At 43.5% G+C, this 21,035-nt stretch overlaps 1 protein-coding gene across 3 annotated transcripts in view; it reads right to left on the reverse strand.

Moving 5' to 3' along the window:
• Positions 1–21,035, reverse strand: part of ebf1a (EBF transcription factor 1a) — a 68,392-nt gene that overhangs the window by 15,775 nt on the left and 31,582 nt on the right. For all 3 annotated transcript variants that reach the window (XM_088293794.1, XM_088293793.1, XM_088293795.1), the window contains exons 8-11: positions 20,885–21,026; positions 18,468–18,598; positions 12,558–12,684; positions 3,773–3,861 (exon numbers count right to left, since the gene is read on the reverse strand). In XM_088293794.1, the coding sequence (XP_088149920.1) occupies positions 3,773–3,861; positions 12,558–12,684; positions 18,468–18,598; positions 20,885–21,026 (489 nt within the window). The remainder of the gene's footprint in view (positions 1–3,772; positions 3,862–12,557; positions 12,685–18,467; positions 18,599–20,884; positions 21,027–21,035) is intronic.

A 21,035-nucleotide genomic window follows, 5' to 3' on the forward strand; every position in this document is an offset into this window, starting at 1 on the left:
GGAGGCCCGCACGGTGTGATTGAGAAATGTAGAGGCCCGAGTGAGGTAAGTGGTTCTTTAGTATGTATGCGTTGTTCCTCGCCTGCTTCTCGCTACTTTTCCTCCATGCCAGATGCCTCCTAGGGATTGCTGGATAGGTAAATGGATGGATTGGGGGAGGAAGAGAGGAGGCAGGAGGGGAAATGAGGGAAGAGAGGGACATTATGGCACAAACAGATCCCCAGCTGGAGAAGGACAGTGTTCATGGAAGACGTGTGAGATGTCGCACTCTATGAAAAAGGCTCTCAGGGGCCTTCATCTTTTCTCCCCATCTTTTTGGAGGCACCATAGAAAGCCTGTACTCCATCTTAGTCCCACATTTCCAAAACATGCACGATAGGTTAGTTGAAGGCTCTAAAATGTCTCGCGGTGTGAACGTGAGAGCGAATGATTGTTTTTCAAAACTGTATGTGCCCCACAAGGAACCAGCACAGGTATCCTAATGATGACAAGCACTGTAGAAAATGGATAGCTTGATAAGTAGTAAGTCAAATAGTGTAATTACCTCCTATGCAGCATTCAGAAATCTAGCAGTAATATTCCAAACTCTGGCTGAAATGACTAAATCAGCATGGTGGCCGGTTAGCGCCTCATCGTACAGAGGTTGTGGATGCGATTCCAGGCTCTGGCCTTTATGTGAGGAGTTTGCATGTTCTCCCCATGCCTTCGTGGGTTTTCTTCGGATACTCTTGTTTGCTCCCATATTCCAAAAACATACAGAGTAGATTGATTGGGCACTCTAAATTGTCCCTAGGTGTGAATAAAAATGTAAATGGTTGTTCGTCTAAATTGGTGTAATATTCATACTTGGGCAATAGTCCAGTCTAGCGCAACTGCAAATTTGGTCACAAAAAGTAGACACAATTTTAGACTGGCTTTGGGTATTTGATCGATGCACAGACGGACAAATTGGGCGTTACGGCTGTATGTGTGGTGGATGTCATGGTATTTCATACACTAATATGACACCAGCATGGGACATTACCTCTGAATCATTGTAGAAATAAATTCAACAGATTATAATCATCATCTCAGAAAATATTTGAATAGGACCCCTATCACGATTGAGGAGCGGACAGGTTTCCAACACACGGTAGCCCCGTGCATCCACCTGGGAAGAGGCATTCACGGCGCCGGCTGTTTCCGCAATGTCCACATCATCCTCAAGTGTTGGCTGCGATGATCCCGAATTTGCTGCAAATGAGGGATGCCACGAAGATTGGCCGGAAAAAGTTACTTGATTCCCACATCGCACACAAAGGCACAAATGCCCCGTTCCAACTAATTCAACTGCCATGAAGTCGAGCAAAATACTAAAAGGAAGAAAACTCTACCCATGCCCACAGTTAGACTGTGCTATGTGCTAGATTTGCGACCAGCATGAAAATGGGGCCCATAAATGGGGCTTGACAATTATGGTTAAAATTAATCACTTTGACTAGTTGTCCAGCCCTTGTGTTTTGTAAAGAACAACGAGTTTAACCACATACATCAATTTTGGAACAGACAGTACCTGGTTTAATAGTGCCGTCTTGGCAGCTTTTAACGACCATGCTTTGATTTTTGTCTTCTTTCCATTTTTGAGAAGTTCAGTCCTTCATACAACACTTTTCTCTACCACTTATCATATTCAGGTTTGTAGGAAGCTGGAGCCTATCTCAGGTGACTTTGGGCAAAATGTGGACTTCACTCTCAACAAGTCTCCAGTTAGTTATATGGATTCTTGGTTAAATCTGTAAAATGTTTTTTTTTTCGTGTTTTTTGCTTTAAATGTACAACCCTTTTTAATATCAGTCTTCATTTTAGACAATGCTATATAAATCACCATGGGAATGAGTCGCCAAATTCACTTTACTGAATGGGATTCTGTAGGTGTCTTTGATGCTCTTTGTGGAACACAAATTTGAAAATCTTACAAGGTTGGCGGAAGTCCATAAGCAGGAGCAACTATTTATCATGTTGAATGTGACTGGTTATGAATAATAATTTTTTTTTTTTTTTTCATCCGCTGTATTTTACTTGTGTGTTAACAAACGTAAGTGACATTTTAGGGGGCTGTTGACAACCTGGCCACACATACAGAATCAATGTTCTCTTCACTCATCTATTTCATGTCTCCTCTTCTTCTCTGCCTTTCCCATTTTCTCTATTAATCACTCTTTCATGGTCCAGTGCCCCGTCTACTTATCGGTCTCTCGTTAGCGAAGGGATCTGTCCAGAAGCTAAACGCGATTAGGCAGCGCTCCAGAGTCATTCTGATAAACAGATAAATGTGGTTAGCGCCGTGCTGCCTGCCTTGCCCCGCTGCTGTAAGGAGAGACCATTTCCTGGGCGCAGGGTCTCTTCCCGTAAAGTCAGGCCCGCCGAGACGTCAACAGGAAGGGGAACCTGATCCAGAGCAGAGCCTGCCTGGCCTCGTCTGGCAGGACAGTCACTCATTAGTCGGCCCCAGATCCCCTCCCCTTCACCACAACCTGAGCTACTCAGCGCGCGGTCCGCCTGTAATCCAGCTTCCAGCACTCCCTGCTTACATATTGCCGGACTATTAGCGACAGCATGGTGCAGCTGGACACTGGATCATCATCACAACATATGGAGACAAAGCAGGCATTTCCAGGGTCCATTAAGAATCTCCTCACTAAAGGTGCCTCGGGGAAAACTTTGTTCCTAATTTAAGGATCGGCTGGAAAAACAGGCAGAGAAAAGGCTTGGCTTGCACTGAATGGGCGCAAAAAAAGTTGCCAGTGTGTGCCCCTCTAATGATTGAGGCCAACCGTTGAGAGGAGTGTGGTCAACAAACTGTTATTACCTAATAAAGGCACAAATCAATAGAGCTGAAATGAACAACTGGGCCTGCCAGCTACACTGCTGTTCATTTAGAGGAGAAGGAGACACCACAGAACGAGGGAGGAATAGGAGGTGAAAGAAGCGAGATGTAGGAGGTTAAAGACATCACCAGGACAAGTCCCGGATCCACCAGACATGACACACAGCCACGGACAAGTGATTTCTTTATCTTCCCTCTACATCTACCTGGGCTCTCCATCTCCACCTCACGGTGACGTTTGCTGTGTGTACATGTGTGTGTGCGTGTGTGTGTGTGTGTGTGTGTATGTGCCGAGACGTGTGCATGTGCATGCTGCTCCGTGAAAGCGTGTGTGTTGGAAGTAATAAAGTCCACCCGGGGTTGACTTCGATCCACTGACCCAGCAGGAGGTAAGACTGGACAGCTATGATGGATCACCTAACCTCCTTCTGCCTCTCTCTCTCTTTCTCTCTTTCTCGCTCTCTCTCTCTCTCTCTCTCTCTCTCTCACTCTCTCTCTTTCTCGCTTGCTCTCCCACCTCAACCTCCCCTCCCTCATTCTCCCCCTTTTCTTCCCACCATCACTCCCCCTTTGCCAATCTAAACGACCTTACGCACAGCGCGAGCATGAATAGAGCTGCTTGTACGTTTTCTGTGCAAAATAAACTGCAGAAAATGACCATGAACGTGTAATAAAATGTTAATGTTCGCACTGCAAAGTGTCTCAGTGTCCTGGGAATACAGTCATTTGTCTGTATGTGAGGTCATGCTGCCCTTGTGGCATGTATATCCATGCGCCATATGAAACTGTAGAAGACGTAAATACATCTCGGTATCAGTGTTACCAAGACAAATTGCTATGCAATAATTGCGTGTGGCAGAGCGACATGAGTACGGACAAATCAGAGGAGTTGTGGATGCACGGTACCTTCGGTAATCTCTCCTGGTCTCCAGGGTGTCTGGGGATGACCTTCTGTAACCTCTGGAAGCCGTAGTCTATAGTCGGCTCGTTCAGCGCTGAGCACAAACAAGAACAGACAGATGGGAAATTCAAATGCTTGATTCTTAGTAATGAAGACACGTGTGTGCTATGATATGAAGAAGATGAATGAGTGATTCGCTTCTGCTGTAAAAATTACTGAATTAAGCACGGTGTGCATGAATATTGCAACATTTCGGCTAAACATGCAGAAAAAGTGGGTGTTCTATTAGTCCGGCGTTTGCCTTTGTTTGCTTGGGATGTAATGAATCGCCTGCTTTGGCGCTTAATAAAATGCCAGGATTGAGTGTATTTTTGAGCAAGCATGCGTGTAAATGTGTGTGCGTTTGGCCGTGTGTGTCCCGTGGTCCTGCGTTGATCAGCGACTAATATAAGCAATTACAGAGCCGGGTTCCAATATAACAAAGGCTTGATCGCTCCGGGGGAACAAACTAAACACACACACACACACACACACCCGCACACACACGCACGGGCACAAACACGCATTCTGTGTATATAAAGAGAGTCAGATCATCCAGACAGCGGGGAGAAAGCACTTGCTCTGTATGCTGTGGTTGTGCTACTGTAATTGAATATGAGAAGATTTACCATGAATATTTAAACATTTGAATAAATACAATGAAGATCTGAGGCTTACAGTACAAACACTTCACAGGAGGATTGTTGGATAAATGCTCTCCCCATATAATTAATTCCTAATGTACTCTCTTGCTCCCCTTTCTCTCTACGTCCCCCCCATCAATAAGCCCCCTGCCTCAACCAGGTTGCCTGGGGAGTCGGCACACAAGCATGGATAACACTCTGGACAAGTTCACTGCCATTGCCTGTCTGGACGTAGAGGAGAGGAGGCCTACATAAAGTGCTGTACAAATATATTTGACCACCACCCTAAGCAATTTGCATTGCAAATTAACAATATCAAAAGCTCTTTTTAATAAATTATGAATGACATTCAAATGCACAGCTTTAAAGAAAAGTAAAAAAACAAACAATATATATATATATATTTATATATATAACCTATTTGGTGATTAAGCTGTCAAACAGTTGTTTATTGGTATTACTGAACAGTTTTCGTAGTTGAACGTTATTGAAGTCCAGTGAACCGGCTCAAATGTGGGGCTACAAAGATGAATTGAGTCTAAAATTCTTGTTCAAAATGGTAAAATGAAAACTGATTCTCAGACACAAATGGGTGGTGTGGTGGTCTAAAAACTGTAGACGTGAGGGGGCATATGTGTTCGTGCCGTCCGTCTGTCTCCCCAGTGGGTCACAGCTTGGACGTTTCCTGGGGGCCGATGCCCTGCTCGCCTCACATCTGAGCAGCCAGGCTGACTAGGCGGCCCCTAGAAAAAGGCCCCCAGAGGCTATGAGTACAAGCTGTCCTGCTGGACCTCTAGTGGCTGCCGTACGGCGCCTCCCCGAATGGATCACTTCAACAGAATAGTCTAAATCAAAGCACAGCGCAAGGAAGTGGTCGCTCTGTTTTAACGGCCCATGTCCATTGATGCAAGACATGTCAATCTCCCAATGAAAATTCCTAGCCTGACACACACACATACACACACACACACCTGAAAGTGAGGAGCGAAAACAAGCTATAGAATTATATATATGGGGGGGAGAAAGAAAGTAACTGCAGTGGAAACGCAGAGGGCAAACACAATCTGTTCTGGGACACTTGCTCTCCAATTTGATTTCAAAACATTCCCATAAAAAATACGTGAAATTGAATTGAATCCTTTCCAAAGTCAAACTATCACGCTCATAAAAACATGATCATCTGTGCAGGAAAATTTTGAGGGTAACTGGAAAAAAAGTGGACAGAAATAATATGTTAAACACTCTTTTAACTTACGTCTAATGATGAATGAGGCGAGTGTAAGAAAAGTTCTAATTTTAGGACGGTATAAATAGAAGTCAACATCAAATCAATAACACCTTTGATAACATGTGGGGCCCTATTTTCATGCCCAGCACAAGACTGGTGCAAACCGCAGTCGAAATATGCGCATGAGTGGCGTTTTCTTCCTTTTGGGCCCTTCCTAGACTCACAGTCCTTGATATCTTGTATGACTTGCAATGTTCTGTGCATGAAATTGGCACATGCGTGACTAAGCACGTTTATAAAGTGCAAGAGCTCCCCTTGCGGCTGCTGTAGTTGACCCTGCATGTGAAGTGGGCAATTGGACACCACCTTGCACCACCGATGGTGCGAATGCATGTGACAAATTTCGGTGACCCTGCAGTCATCTCTTGATTCAGGGTTTCAACATCTGTGGCTGGCATAGTTTTCAAATGATCTCAGAACACACTTTAAATTTCAACCCACTTCCTTCATATGACTTCCTGCGTTTATTCAATTCTGCTTTATCACCATTGTTGCGACTGTTCCATTTTTCGGAATAGGTATTGCCAAAATGTCCACTCATAAGCTTCATCAGAGCAGCAAGATGATTATATGCTAAAAAAAAGAAGCAAATATTCAACATTACTTTTATTCAGTAAACCTTTAATCCTGGCATCTCAAACTCACGGCCCGGGGGCCATTTATGGCCCGCAGGAAGATACTTTGTGGCACCCTCCTTGACATCAAAGTTTAATGCTAGTCGACTCGCTTATGTTTTTCTTTGTCATTGCTCTTGACTTTTTATTTACGGACCACTAAAGCTAAGGCTCATAACGTCTTTCAAGGAAACGTAATTCTGACGTGACACCAAGTGGAAGGAAACCTGCCATGAAGAGAAATTTTGGTGTCGAAAGGAAAAAGAAAAAAACAAAGAAAGAATCAGATTTTTGTTGTTGACTGTATTGGGACCCCGGTATGTTTTGAATGTACAGAGAAAGTAGTGGCGCTCAACAAATCAGATCTCATTACTAAACTACACATGATAAGGTTAATGCAAAGTGCCGGGAGGGGTAAGAGAGAGGACACAAATCTTTTTGGCATTCTGAAGGATCATTAATGTTCTCAAGTGTTTTGATAAGGATTGATTAGACTGGATTAATTGTTCTGTTTTCAATACTTAAACCCCTTTTTTGTGGGATACTTGATGCGACCCAGACACGCCCAATGGCCCCAACATAAATTCAGTTTCACATCTTGCTTAAAGTCTTAAGAGGCAGGATTTGCTTTCAATTAGGCCTGTCGTATCAAGTAATTGCGCTAAGAAATTATTTTGTGAAAGGCTTTTCTTGTTATTGCATATTTATTTTTTTTCTTCACCATTTCTCCACAATATGGCAGATGAGTCTGAAATGAACACTATCAAATTCAAAAACTCCAAAATGTACAGTGAATGCCCCTATAAATAAAGAGGCAATCTTAGTAAATGAGAGAGGAAGTCACATTCTCTGCTTGTTTTCAAGGACCATAAAACAGAAGAGGAGTATATACGCCGGGCAATGCGCACCCCTTTCTACCTGCCGGTGTCTCGTTGGGGATTTTTGACTCATACATCTTTTTTCGATAGCTCCCATTTCACATTGGGAATTAATGCGGGAAGAAAACTCGAGGGGAGTACAAGTGGAGAGCGTAAGCATGCAGGTGCTCTCCCGGATTCACGGCACACTCTCCTATACAGGTATATTTATAATCTTTAGCTGTCGCTCTGCAGAAGAGCAAATCAAAGCCAGTAAAACATAAATGCCATAAATAAATGAATAGATGAGCAACAGCCCTGGACTGGAGGGATTCACCTAGCAATCACCCACATCAGATCAGATCAATGCTCATGGAAATTTCATGAAGCTTAGAATCTACACCGCTTCATATTTCACTATAATAACCCACAGAGCCGCAGGGGGAGAGGGACTGACGGGGTGAGCGGGTAAGAGGAAGACAGAGGTGGGATGGAGGGATGGAGGTAGGCACTGGAGGGGAGGACAAAATGTGGGGCGGGAGGGTTGTGGCTTCCAGGAGGTGGAGGACTATAATTGAGAGGTCACATCGTTGGTTGTTACCCTGAGTGGAGGAGGAAAAGGTGGAGGAGAGGAGGGGCAAGCACACTGTCCACTAGTCCTGCGTCACAACTCGTGCAGCCGGGTGAGCGTGTACTTGCGGGGTTAGCTAATTGGCTCTGAGGCTGGGTGTTAGCGCCTTCTCAGGCCCTCAGACAGTGGGTTAGCAGCTGATCATATCACAACCCTGCGTCTCTCTGTCTCTCTCCCCCTCAACTCATTCGTATCCCCCCCTTGCAACTGGGCCCCCCTCCCTTCTACAGTCTCCAGTGCTCAGGTGTGATCTCATAAGCGCTGCTTGGCGATCGATGCCGCCAGTGGCAGGGGGTTCAATAGCCCTGAATTACGGCTTCATTTCTCCCCCCCCTACACACAGATGAGAGCTGCCCCTCCTCACCAAGCACTACACACACACCTCCCACCCTCTCCTCGCAATCCAGATCAATACCCTACAATCTAATTTTTATCCATTTTTCCATAAACCCAGAGATTGCGTTTATTTGGAGAATCCGACAAGCTAAATAAAGCATTGCTTGAAAATGTCAGGGAGACTAATGCATGGCTGGAAATTCATACAGAGAAAACAGATGAGTGGAGCTTTTTGCTCTTAAAGCAAGGGAGGGAATGGGAGGAGGGTGGGGAGGCGATGGGGGTAGAGGGTGCTAAAAGATTCTACAAATCAATTGAGGTGTGGAAGCTACTACAACCTAAGCTCTAATTATCTCTTGCAAAAAAAAAAAAACAGCGCATGTCGACAGTTAACAATACCTGACAGCATAGATCCTCAGTGGGAGAATGCAAATTCTGAAAGTATGGATGAAAAGTGCGCGCTTGAATTAAGCTCCAACAAAACACAGGGAATCATTTCCCTCGGTGTGTGCTGCTCATTTCAGCGGGGTATAAAACAACCTACATTCCAAATTCATTTACATCATCATCATGGAGCAGATGCTAGTGTAATAAGAACTGAGCATGCTAAAGAGGGAAGACAAGCCACATGGTGCAGAAAATTAATCTCAATCTCAAATAGAGGTGTGAATTTCCTTGCAGTTAAAATGGCGTGAATGTGAACGTGTGCTGCTATCTCAGCTGGCCCTCTGTCTCCAGCTGGAGGCCAGCCGTTTTAATCAACAGCAGGCCTCCACCCAAGCTCAATAAAAGACAGCATTCACAAATAGGAGCAAGACAAGTAATTGATCTCCTCATGCTTGCACCCCACTTTTATTGCCACATGACTACATGCTGCAGTTGAGTGTCAGGGATCTGTGCGAATGAGCTCCTTGTATCGCACGTGCATATGAATGAGGAGTATATCTGTCTGAGTCTCTGTTTGGGTAGAAAGGCAGGCTGAGGATTTCCACTCATTATGTTCCCTTTTGCACAGGCATTATTGATGGATGCCTGCATTGGCACCTGCCTATTTAATGAGATCCAATACAGAAGCTGTATCAAAAATTCTCTCGCACCAAAGATAATAATGCTCACTTTTGACTGACATTGACGGCGAGGTAATATTTTTAATAGTGCAGGTGTAGTTCGCAGTGATCTGCACTCTCTCAAACAGAGAGAGCTCCTCCCTATATTTTGGTTTAGGCATATATGAAATAAGCCAACCAAAATATGAGAAACACATCCTTCCTTAATGTAATACAGTTCACACACTCTATATACTACATACTGTAATACAAGCCGTCCATCCATTTTATTTGCCATTTTTCATGTTCAGGGTCATAGAGACCTGGAGAGCTGTCGCAAGTCAATTTAGTTCCCAATTACATCAAATAAAGCAACATATTTTTCATTTCAAGGCGCTATTTTCAATTGAACCGAATCAAATTAGATTGTGAGGGTGTTCAATTAGAGAGTTTTTATAAATAAAATTTGTAAAATGATTTCAAATGACAGAGCTAAATCAAAAGCTTATATGCAATGTGTCTAAGCAATCTGCTTTTACTGAAACCTCACCTTTTGCTTCCCACCACTGCCTGTGTTTTGTCAAATAAGCGGACAACTTTTCTGCTCGTAAAACTAATTTGGAGACTGGGAGCAAAGATGAACAGAGATGTCACTCGTCATCCCATCTGGTTTAAATTCAGTTCTTGACTTTTGTCTTTTCCCCTCACTCCGCCTGCTCCTGAATGATGTCTCCTACACACCTAATATCCAGTGAGCACTGAAAGACTACCCCTAATGTTTGTCCGTGCATGTGTGCAGATGCCTTCTGCTGCATGCGGCGGCGGCCTTAATGTGAGCAAGCTGGGCCTTTTAATATCAGCACAGACTGGAGTGGAAGCACTAAGCAGACAAGGCTGCATACTGAGAAGGGAGGGATTGCCTTTTGAACGACAAGGGCGATTCATCAATTTTCTCAATCTGTGGCCAGCACCTCCGTGCCACACACAAAAACACACACACAAGGGCCCCTCTGACACGCATTATTATTACTGCCTTATATTGCACGGAGAAAAGAAAAGACAGCACTCCGCTGATGAATGTTATAAAGACAGCAATCTGGTTAAAGGTGAGACTCAGCCAAACATGCAATGCATTTATACAGGGTGGAGTAGGTTGGTGGGGCAGCGGAGGTAGGCAATGACCTGATAATAAGAGAGACAGAATGAGAGAGAGAGATAGAGAGAGATTAGGGGGGAATCTAAGCCCCAGAGGTGGGTAAGGCAGAGGGCAGAGGGGGGATTGGGGGATAAAAAGACAGAGGAAGAGTAGAGAATGAAAAAACATTCTTTTATTCTTATCAGTGGAGAGCTTAATTGCCTTTGATGAGTCTAATTGGAGCTTTCTGAAGTCTAATGGCAGAGGAGTCCTCAGAGACAGCGGAGAACACATTACAGTAATGGCTTCTCTCCCAATCTCTTCTGCAGCAAAAGTCCCCTCCGTCCTGGGCTACAACTGTGCACAATGTTTGTGTTCTTGCAAAGTGTCAATGAGCACCAAAAGCAGGCCTAAGAGATCAAGCCTATGGATGGTGGAGTCTGTGCATGTATGCGTGCGAGTGTGTGTGTGTGTGCGTTTGCAAAGTAGCGGTAGCAGCAGTATTGGGTAGTGTTGACTTAATTAGATCTGTGTGCTGCTCGCTTTCCTCTCCTCAGCAGAAGTTGATTAGCAATGCCAGCTGTCCCCAATGTAATTCAGGGTGCGCATGTGCACATGTGTGAGTGTGCATGCGATATACGAGCGTATGTGTGTCTGCGAGCAGGGGGACTGTGGTGGCGGTGTGTGTGCGTATGCGCGCGCTGCCAGCTGCCACGCCGTGCTGCCAATCCTCCATGATTAGTACCCACTGGCAACTGGGCTCAAACCGGTGCCAAACAGACCCAGGAGGGCAACATGGCCCATGGTAATCCAGCATCTCTCTCCACCGTCCTCCTGTTCTCATCCACCTCTCTCTCTTCTCAACAATTGCTTTGTTCCTCCAAATGGATTGCCCATCATTCTCGCAAAGCTGGGTAGGCGGATACAAGTGGCCTCTGGAAGTGCGGACTGTGAAGAGGGCAAAGAGCAGAGTGGGATCTCTGCCTTGACACAGTTGACTGTATCACTGTGAAGCTGCCAGTGCTTGGCAAGTAGCATCATAGCCTGTGTGCATGCGTGTGTGTGCATGTGTGTGGGTGTATGCGTGTGTGTAAGATCCCAGTGGATGACCTGTGCTAAATCTCACCTGTTGAGATTCTTCAATGCGCCTCTAAGAAGCCAAGAGGCAGAGGGGGGATGAATTCATTCACAGGGGCAAGTTTTGAATAAGTGAATGTGACAAGGTGAAAGAGTGGAGGGCTGGGAAAAGATGGGGTGTTTATGCATACGCTTCCCACATGTCTGGCACATTAAAAGGCAGCACACACTCAAGCACACACGCTCACACACAAGCCTACACACTTTTATAGGCTTGGCAGAGTTGAGGTCTGTTGGACATCTCTGGCATGGCAAAGTCTGCCCACCCATCTGCCCTCTGTCTTAGTAATGCAGTTAGTGTCAATGTGCTGGTGTGTGCCTCGACTACCTTCACACATATATGCAAGCTCAGGAAGCCAATTGCCGCCTTTGCCACAAGTATGCAAACACGGACATGGATCCTGTCAATGTACAGTAATTAAAAGACATACAAACGCATGCCAGGGCCGCAGCCAGCACGCTCACACAAATGTGATTTTGTCAAATGTTGGCACTTCCAGCAGGGGCTTACATGCTAAATCCATCAGTAGTTGAGATTACAGACAGATTTATGTGATTCACTTTCTCCCCAGAGACCTGTGTCCACGCGTCGGTTAATCACTGCTTCACATTCACTCTCTGTGCTGCTCTTTTCACCGCGTGGCTATAAATCTACACCGATACATTCTGATGTAACACTCCTGCTATTTACTCCGTCAGAAATCACGCACTCCGGATGGATCGCCCTCCCGCTGTATCCCGCCTTCAACAGGGTTAAATCTCAATAATCCCACTAATCAAAAGGTTAAACCTCCCCCTGACCTTCACTTGCTTCACAAAAGACAGCAAACACATTCCTACCCTGGTGTGTCAAGTTTTGCTACTGCATTACTCTTAGTCAGGCCAATGCATTTATTTTTTTGTGATTAATACAAAATAATGAATGACTGCTATAGCTTCATCAACTTCACCTTTGTGGCACAAAGATTTTTTGTCAGAACCTATATGAAGAAGCAAAGTCAAATTATACTGTGGGCTAGCAGATCCCCACAAGAGTCAGTGAGCATTGCTGCCTTGGTAATACCTGTGTAGATGAAACGTCCAGGTGTGCCTTTGCAGAACTGTTTGGATTTGTAGGACAGCGTGACCTCCACCACCCCAGGGATGTGTCTGGGTGGAGTCTGCACTCGGATGGCATGTGGGGTAATCAGCTACGGGGAGTCAGAATGATCAGAAATCTTATTAGGATTAATTGGAGCAATTTGCAATTCAATATCACATTATTGTGTTCATGCTAATAATAGTATTATAACAAAAAGATCATATAATGTCAACACTGGCAAACGTAATGTGTCACAGAATTGTGGGTTTTTCCCTTTAGTTGGGGCATTTGTAAATAGATGCTTTTGATTGGACAACAATGGCTATTTAGTCTATGTTAATCTTAGAAAAATGCACATTCATCACACATTATAATTCAACAAATCAAATATTTGAATTCAAACCACAAAGTCAGTCAATAGTCTTACTACTATGGGCTCTATATCCCTTGATATGGCGGAAGAAGGAACTGCTCAAGTCCATGCAAGGGGCCAAAGTACGTTTGTAAGCGACTGAAAGTAGACCTCCGTGGGCAGAAGATGTAATGTTGGCCGGTGCGATCGCAGATCTGCGCTGTGAAGTGAGCCCTTCTTTTGAGACGGATTTCTACCCCAATCATTCGTGTCCATGTGGTGTGGTGGGGGATTTTACATATGTAATAAAGATGATAATAATGTTTTCAAGAAAATAATTTCTATAATGATTCAGATTCACGCTGTTATCATGTGAATCACTGTTATGTCAAATATGAAATATTGTCATATTTATGAATGAAAGACGATCAGAACCAGTTTGCCTTTGCCCTGATGAGATTCACCAAAATAGCTTTACACTCCCTGCACCAGTTTTTAGCTGTGCTGTCTATGAATACAGAGCCCCATTTTTTTTAATTGTAAGCATATTAATCATGTAAAAGGTAATGAGACCTGAAAACCTCTTGCTTATTGTTTTCGTCTTTTAACAATATGTAGCAAGACTTGTGAAACAACTGAGTGTGACTGTAAAACAAAAAGAGGTGATGTTTCCAGATTTTGATATTTTGAACGTCATTAAAAAAAAAAAAAAAGGGAAAAAATCCTATTGATAAAGCTTTTTCTTCATTATCCTATTATTCTTTTTTGTTTTACACATTACCCCTGAATCAGTTTGCACTTAAGGCCTGAGGTGAGCGGATAAAGCCCAAGGTAATGTCATGCTAAAGATGATTATGGTTGCTGACACGGATCTTTACAGAAGACTTCAAAGGTACTTATGTGAATGTGAATAAAAAAAAAACTCTCACTGCAAACATCTATTATGCCGCATAAGTAAACGCATGATATGCTCATCCTCGCTGCCCCCTTGTCTCTGTGTCTGTCAGCGTTGGCTGTCTAGCTGCCGTTAGCTTACATTAAAGCGCCACGGTGTCTTTAAGAGGCTCACTTAGTGTGGTTGATGGGCCCACTCGCCGTGCGTGCACGCGTGTGCTGAAGGCTCTTTGAAGGAGGAAAGCGGCAACAAGACAAAACACAGATGAGACCTCACTGAGTGCTCGTTTTCCGCATCCTGTGTCGAACTAGCACTCAAAGCTAGCGGCGCTCAAAAGCTATCAGTGCTCCTGCCAGTGAGCAATGCATGTGTACGTGCACGTGTGTTGTTCAAACTGTCTCCTTTATTGCTCACTTAACTAGGCTTTCATTCTGCCATTGTCTGACCCCCACTCGCGTTCCAGCGCGATAATATAGGAGCTTTTTATAGAATAATTCTTTTACTAAAGAGAAAGCTGTTTCACTGTGCCGCTCACTGACCTTCAATTTCTCGCATAGACTGCATTTACATTTTTGTTATGTGGCAGATGCTCCTTGCAAAATGATTCATACTGTACAAATATAACAAAAGATTAACTGGGATGGTCGTTGACAAAATAAGAGGTGACAATAAGGAAGACAAAAGGCACGGAACCGGCTCATTCACTTGAGTAATTCGATTCTTAGCAAGAATTTTTTTTTCAATGCTTATATGTAGTACATGTACATATGGTATGTGATGTTTATGTATTTGCATTTGAATCTAAAGACTCACCTGGCTACATGTGCTTGTTGCTTATTGTAAACCTTTGTTTTGCTTGTAATCAGATCTAAATTATTTATACTTAAGCTTCACACAACTATCCAACCTTTTCTAATAAACAGCAGGCCCGCTTTTTGGGGCATGACCTCCTTGGGCTTTGTTTTGTAGCAGTAAAGCATGGCCTTGTGTCTTGTGCTGGTAGCTTCATACTCAAAGTTGCAACAAGCATGTGTACTGGGATGTGTTTTGACAATGAGCCTTAGGCCAAAGACACACAAATAATGTCATTGTAAAACTAAGAAATAAATAAATAAAACATACTTATTACACACTCTGGCCTTGAGAAAGCAGACAAATGAGGGTGAAACATTTCACTAAACTTTTCAGCTTTCATGTACTGAATTTATTTCGGTAATTATTTTAATGGGGGAATAGATGGATTGTTATGTTAACTATATTCAAGAGTGAAAGTTCGATGTGAACTCTGTGTGGGTGCATACCGCTTAGTTGGAAAACTGGGACTTGATTTGACAGTTATTGTTCAAGAATACTTGACAGTAAACCAGAAGCTGGTGATTAAGTTTTGTTCAACTCTCTGAGACCAAATGGAGCGACATGATGGACTTTTTATGCTTTCTTATAGTCAATAGCAATATGACATATAATCATTTGACAATCAGGGAAAAAAGTGATAACTATGGCATACACTATATTGACGTTTTATTGTCAGACTGTGGTCTGGTTGAAATCCTTCAAACGTAAAAAAAAAAATATTTGACAAAGAGAATGTTCAGTACTGTAACTTAATGTTCCCATCAAGTCAGGATGAATGGACCCCAAAGCAAAAAGGGTATTTGCAATTGCCTAATATTACAGGCACACTGCCCTCCACAAATAGTGGCACTCCTGATTAATGTGTGCTCTTTAGCTTGTAATATTTTTTTTCTAAATGATATAGAACTCTGCGATTGGCTTGCAATCAGTTCAAGGTGCACCCTGCCTACTGCCCAAAGATAGCTGGGATAGGCTTCAACACCCCTGCGACCCTTGTGAGGCGAAGAAGAACAGATAATGGATGGATGGCTATAGGATTTCAATTTTAAAAAAGACAGAAATCCAACCTTAAAGAAATAATTCATTTGCATCCAGTCATATGTGCCACAAGTATTAGCACCGCAGATCTTAATACTTTGTACAGCTCCCTTTTGCTAACACAACGGCAGCTGATCTCCTATAAATGTTCATACGATGGGAAAATGCCAAAAGAGGCATTTTTGAGCATTCATTTTTTAATCATCCAGTGACTCTTAAGCTCACGCCACAAACTTTCAATGGGGTTGAGGTCTGGGGACTGTGGTGGCCATGAGAGGAATGTGAGTCTGTGTCTGGTGAACCATTGTCTACAATTTTCAATGCGGGACTATGCTTCTGCAATTAAAAACCAGTGCTGCCAATAATTATGGAGGGCACTGCATATAACAATGCAAGTCAAGTGAAACTGGAGTTTAAAACAAAATGTAAAACAAAAAGACTAAAATGGAGAAATACAGTGAAGTGAGGTCACTCCTCCTTGCTCCTCAGAACATAAATGAGAAAGAAAGATGCACATAACATTATGGAAAGTTCATGTTAGTGCATGCTGGAATGTTGAGAAAATGTTTGGAAAAAAAAACAAATTAACATAATGTACATTTGTCTTTAATACTATGCAGGGTATTTCTTTCCAACAGGCTGTTGTTATAAATTCAAAATCAGAGCGATTGTTTACATGTTTTGATGCTACGGCTTTGATCAGCGAAATACATTTACGAGACTTTTTTTCTTGTTGCTAGTTATGTCTTTAATGATACACTCTGCATCTATTTGGAGGGACAGATGCTATTGGGGGAAATAAAGTAGAAGGATAAATACTGGCATTAGTTATTAAATAAACGAGTACAGCAAGTAAATAGCATATCTGCCTCACACTTCTGCGATTCCGGGTTTGGACATTGACCTCTGCCTTCCCGTGAGGAGTTTGCACAATCTGCCCGTAATTGTGTAATTGTGTGGGTTTGTGCTGAACACGCCAGCTTCCTCCCACAGTCAAATAATATTTTTTTAAAGACACTAAATTGTCAGTTGGTGCGTATGAGTTTGTGAAAATGGTGCCCTGCGATTGGCTGGCAACCAGTCCATAATGTAACCTTTGCTCAAAGTCAGCTCGGAAAGGCTCCAGTTCCTATTCACTCATTCACTCTCAGCCATTTTCTGAGCAGCCACCTCCATCTTGACTGCTGTTTTGAAGGTTATTCACTACAGCTATATGAACATGGAACCTACCAAAATCAAAAATAGACACTCTTCTTTCATTAGATAATGTTTTTCTTTCTTTCTCCATTCTTTGGTAATCAGCAGTGGAATGTAGAAAGTTTCACCTTTTTTTTCCATTTTCTGACTAGAAAACAGACAAAATTAGCTTTTTGGGAAATGATTTATTTCAAGCTGAACTTTGACATGATGCTGATATATTTTAATTTAGTGACATCTGAAACATCTAAACAGTGCTTTTCTTCTTTACAACAACATAACCAACATGGACAAAACAAAATTTATTTGCACGTATAACTACAATATTTACAATTTTCAAATTTGACTATACTGGAATAACTTTGAACTATATACATATCCATATTTGTGTGTGTGCATGTGTGTGGTGTGTGTGTCTCATCCGCAATATGTTGGAGCATCTTGTCTGTGAGAAACAGCTCCCAACAGTCAACAGGACGGTCAGCGTCCGACTCTGCAGGAACTCTTTTGGCTTCCAGATGGCTCGATGTCAGCCTGAGAATCCTAGAAAAATAAACAATTACCACAAATGAATTTTTTTTTTCGAATGCTGGAGTGTGTATATTATTTTTTCCTTCTTTTTTTGCTCTGCCAACGGGAGTGGGAAGGACCTTTTTGTAAATTGTAGAAATATAAGCAATTATTATTACCCAAAATATGTTTTTGCTGCTGATCCATTCATCTATGCATTTTCTGTCCCGCTTACCTCACGCATGAAACACAACACACCAAAATCTCCTGCACTTTATACACTTATATTTATTTACAGTAATTTTCACTTCTTTGCTACAAATGTTTGACGAGGAGATCATTCATGCTATGTAAAGTTTGCCCGTGAGCATTTTAAAAGCACTCGCAAGCATTCCCTGTTCAGCGTTACGTATTTTGTTTTGAATCTATACACCGGCACATGATCTATACGCACACTAGTAATGGCAACAAATGTTTCGTATAACAGAATAATGTCATTCATGTGACTGAAGGACGAGGTGTTATTATAGTGAGCAGTTTGCACTTACCTTCCTCTCAGGGACGAGTCTCCCATGCATCACTCCTGGATCATGGTGGGGCTTGACTTGACTCTTTGGAACCGCTGCTCGGCCATGAAGCGTGATCTTTCCTTTCTTTCTGTGTTTGCCGTCATCATCAAGGATGACGACATCTTTGGCTTCTGTTTAGCTCCAAATATACTCCGCCCAAGTGTCAGCCATCTGTAATTCTCAGTTCTACAGTATGGCTCCCCCGTCTTTGGACTCCATTCCATAGATATCTATGCCCTTCCCCGCCACATTCTTTTCTTTTCACATTGTCTGATCACTCAACAATTTCCTGCAATCCTGAAAACCAATGAATTTATGCATCAAAGGCAGGGGGTGTGACTATTTTGTTTGACAAACGTATTTGTCGAGGCAGTGAGTTTTTAGGATAAGGGAGCGACGGAGCACCAATGTGATGGTGGCTGCACAGCTATGAAAAGATCTGTATAAACCTTTTGAGTGACAAAAGCGTGACTAACCTCGCTCCAAACCAACATGGTGCCAAAAATGACCTGCAGGCCATCAAAGAAGTTGTCTCCGATGATGATCACTGTAGCGCCCCCTGTGGTCCAGCCTTCACTGGGGCTAATGGCTTTGATACTGGGGGTTGCTGCGAAAATTAAGGGACACAAAAGATGAGATGTTAAGTAACCTAATGACAAGCACATAAAGGTCTTTGCTACTGGCACTGCAGCAGAGACCTTTATGGATATGACACATGTAACAGTCCCCTCTTTACACACACACACACACGCACACACACTACCTGCTCTGCTCATCCATCCCAGGGGTTGAGAGCAAGCTCGGAATACTAATCAGAGTGATTATACGCACCCCGTTATTAAACATCACCCCTGCCCCGTGTGTGAGGGCAGCAGCGATGTGCTTGTTTTATGACACATAGCAAAGCGCAAAGGCGTGTAAATGTCAGGTGTGCTGAGTGTCTGATCAAAGGCCACGCGACCGGGGAGCGGGGCCGGCCCAACAGTAGCGCTGCCCTCGGAATACACCGCCCTCATTAAGCAAACACTTAGCACTTGCTCAGCTATCTGCTTCCTGGTCGCTCTCATCTCATTGCTTGGCCAGTCGGCGCGCAGTTGCTCACGGTCATTCGGGTTTGGGTCTTTTTGTAATGTGTTTTGCAACCCCTTTAGGACTTAGCCAACAAACTGCGCTGAATAACAACAACAAACCATATTTTCAATAACGAGCACTCCACTGTTCTTCATGACCTTATCTGCTGGTATTATGGCTTTAGAGATTGTGGGATGTGATTGAAGAAAAGAACAACATGGAGAAAATGTATGTTTATACAAGCTAAACCTCTTTCTTTTGCTTGTCAGACATGCTGTAATTCTGCAAAGCGGCATAATCCACTTTAGACTAGGCTGACTTTTTTTCCCCCGCAGCCTAGCCTTTGCTCTTGGCCTGACTCTGTGTTCTGTTGATCCTCCCCAACAAGCCGGAATGATATTTTGCCTGCCGATACGCCTGCAGAGATCAACATTCAGCAAGCGGCAATCTGTGGCTGTAATCACGGCCTAAAATGCCTCCTTTTCACAGCCGTTGATATTATGTGCGCTCCATGCATGTGCGGATGTGTGTGTGCGTTTGTGTTTGTGTTTGTGTGTGTGTGTGTGTGTTTGGATTAACCAGATGGTGGAACGTGAATCCATGTGATAGGATTATACTTTGGGGTGTTCCTCTGTGCCATCTGTTCAACTCTATGCACTGTTATCTATTATCGCCTGAAATGAGCCCCCCCAAAGTTGTGTATGCTGCACGTGCACTCAACACGGCGGTGGATGAAAAGTGAAGGCAAAAAACAAAAAGAAAGCAGAGTGTCTCCTTGCTTAGCATTTCATCTTTTCTTTGTAGCATCAAGCACTCTTGCTCCTTCCTCATGTCACGGCTGCTGCTCCCCCTCTCCTGTCAGACCCTCTCTCTTCTCTTCCTTCACTCCTGTTGTTCCGCCTTCTAACCCCCATCATCAGGAGAATAGAAAATCACAGGCAGGAAATTCCCAAACAAATCTCTCTGACACAGGGAACATCTGTTAGCGTGGTGTGCCGTACTGTTCTTTCTTTGTAAGAGCCAAGCCTTCATGATGACTCCAGTATGTCTTGTCTTTGTGAAAACTTTCCTAATCGGCTATGAGACCAGGCCAAGTGGTCCGCAGCACCCCCGGAGGATAGTCATTAAAAATACTTAACCATAGCATCCAACTCTAATGCAATCTACCACAGGTCATCATGTAAATCCTCGCTTAGTTTTTTATTTTTTGTTTTGTTTTGTTTTTTTTGTCATTTTCATCCCCGAGCTTGACTTTCCTCAAAGAGAAAAAGAAATATGTTTCTCTTATTCAATCTCTAGGAAAGAGAAATGAGAAAATAACTGGATTAGAGATTTGGGAATCAGTGCATACTCCCTAAATCATGTGCACATGTCATTATGAAGTATTAAAGGTTTTGGTCTGACAGTGCAAGTGCAATGTGCATGGGTGTGTTTAAAAACCTGAGGGATAGGGAGTGATGGAGGGCTGCGGGATAAAAGCGGGTCTCCGAGGAAATAAAGCCAGTGTTGGCTTTAAGCAGAACAGACCTCATAAGACACATAGTGCTTATGCGAGACAGAGTAGAAGGCCTAGAGGCAGAGACCTGAGGGGAGCAAGCCACCCGGGACATACAAGAGACTCACTAGCTCCCACTTTCTCCTCTCTTAGCACAATTTTGAAACACTACAAGAGACAAAAAGTGAGAAACACGAGATGGGGGGCAGAGGAGGGATTGAGCTCGGAGACAGACAGTAAGGAGGGGATGAGAAGCGTCGACAGGAAGGGAAGGGGAGGGGAGGGCGAAGACAAAGACGTCTGATGTTATGTTGCCGCTTTTAATACCGTGTTCCAGGTAGGACTGTGTGCCTTCCGACGGGTCCAGTCTTCGAGCTCTGCGCCCGTGTTTGGAGTTATTGTGCACAAACATGTTGTCGGACACTGCCAGCACATGACCCTCCACGCTCACCGTAGTTGACACAACCACCTGAGTGGG

The sequence above is a fragment of the Idiotropiscis lumnitzeri genome, chromosome 4 (genome assembly GCF_059441095.1).
Source record: "Idiotropiscis lumnitzeri isolate Australia: NSW breed Sydney's pygmy pipehorse chromosome 4, RoL_Ilum_1.0, whole genome shotgun sequence".
In the NCBI taxonomy this organism is placed as follows: Eukaryota; Metazoa; Chordata; class Actinopteri; order Syngnathiformes; family Syngnathidae; genus Idiotropiscis; species Idiotropiscis lumnitzeri.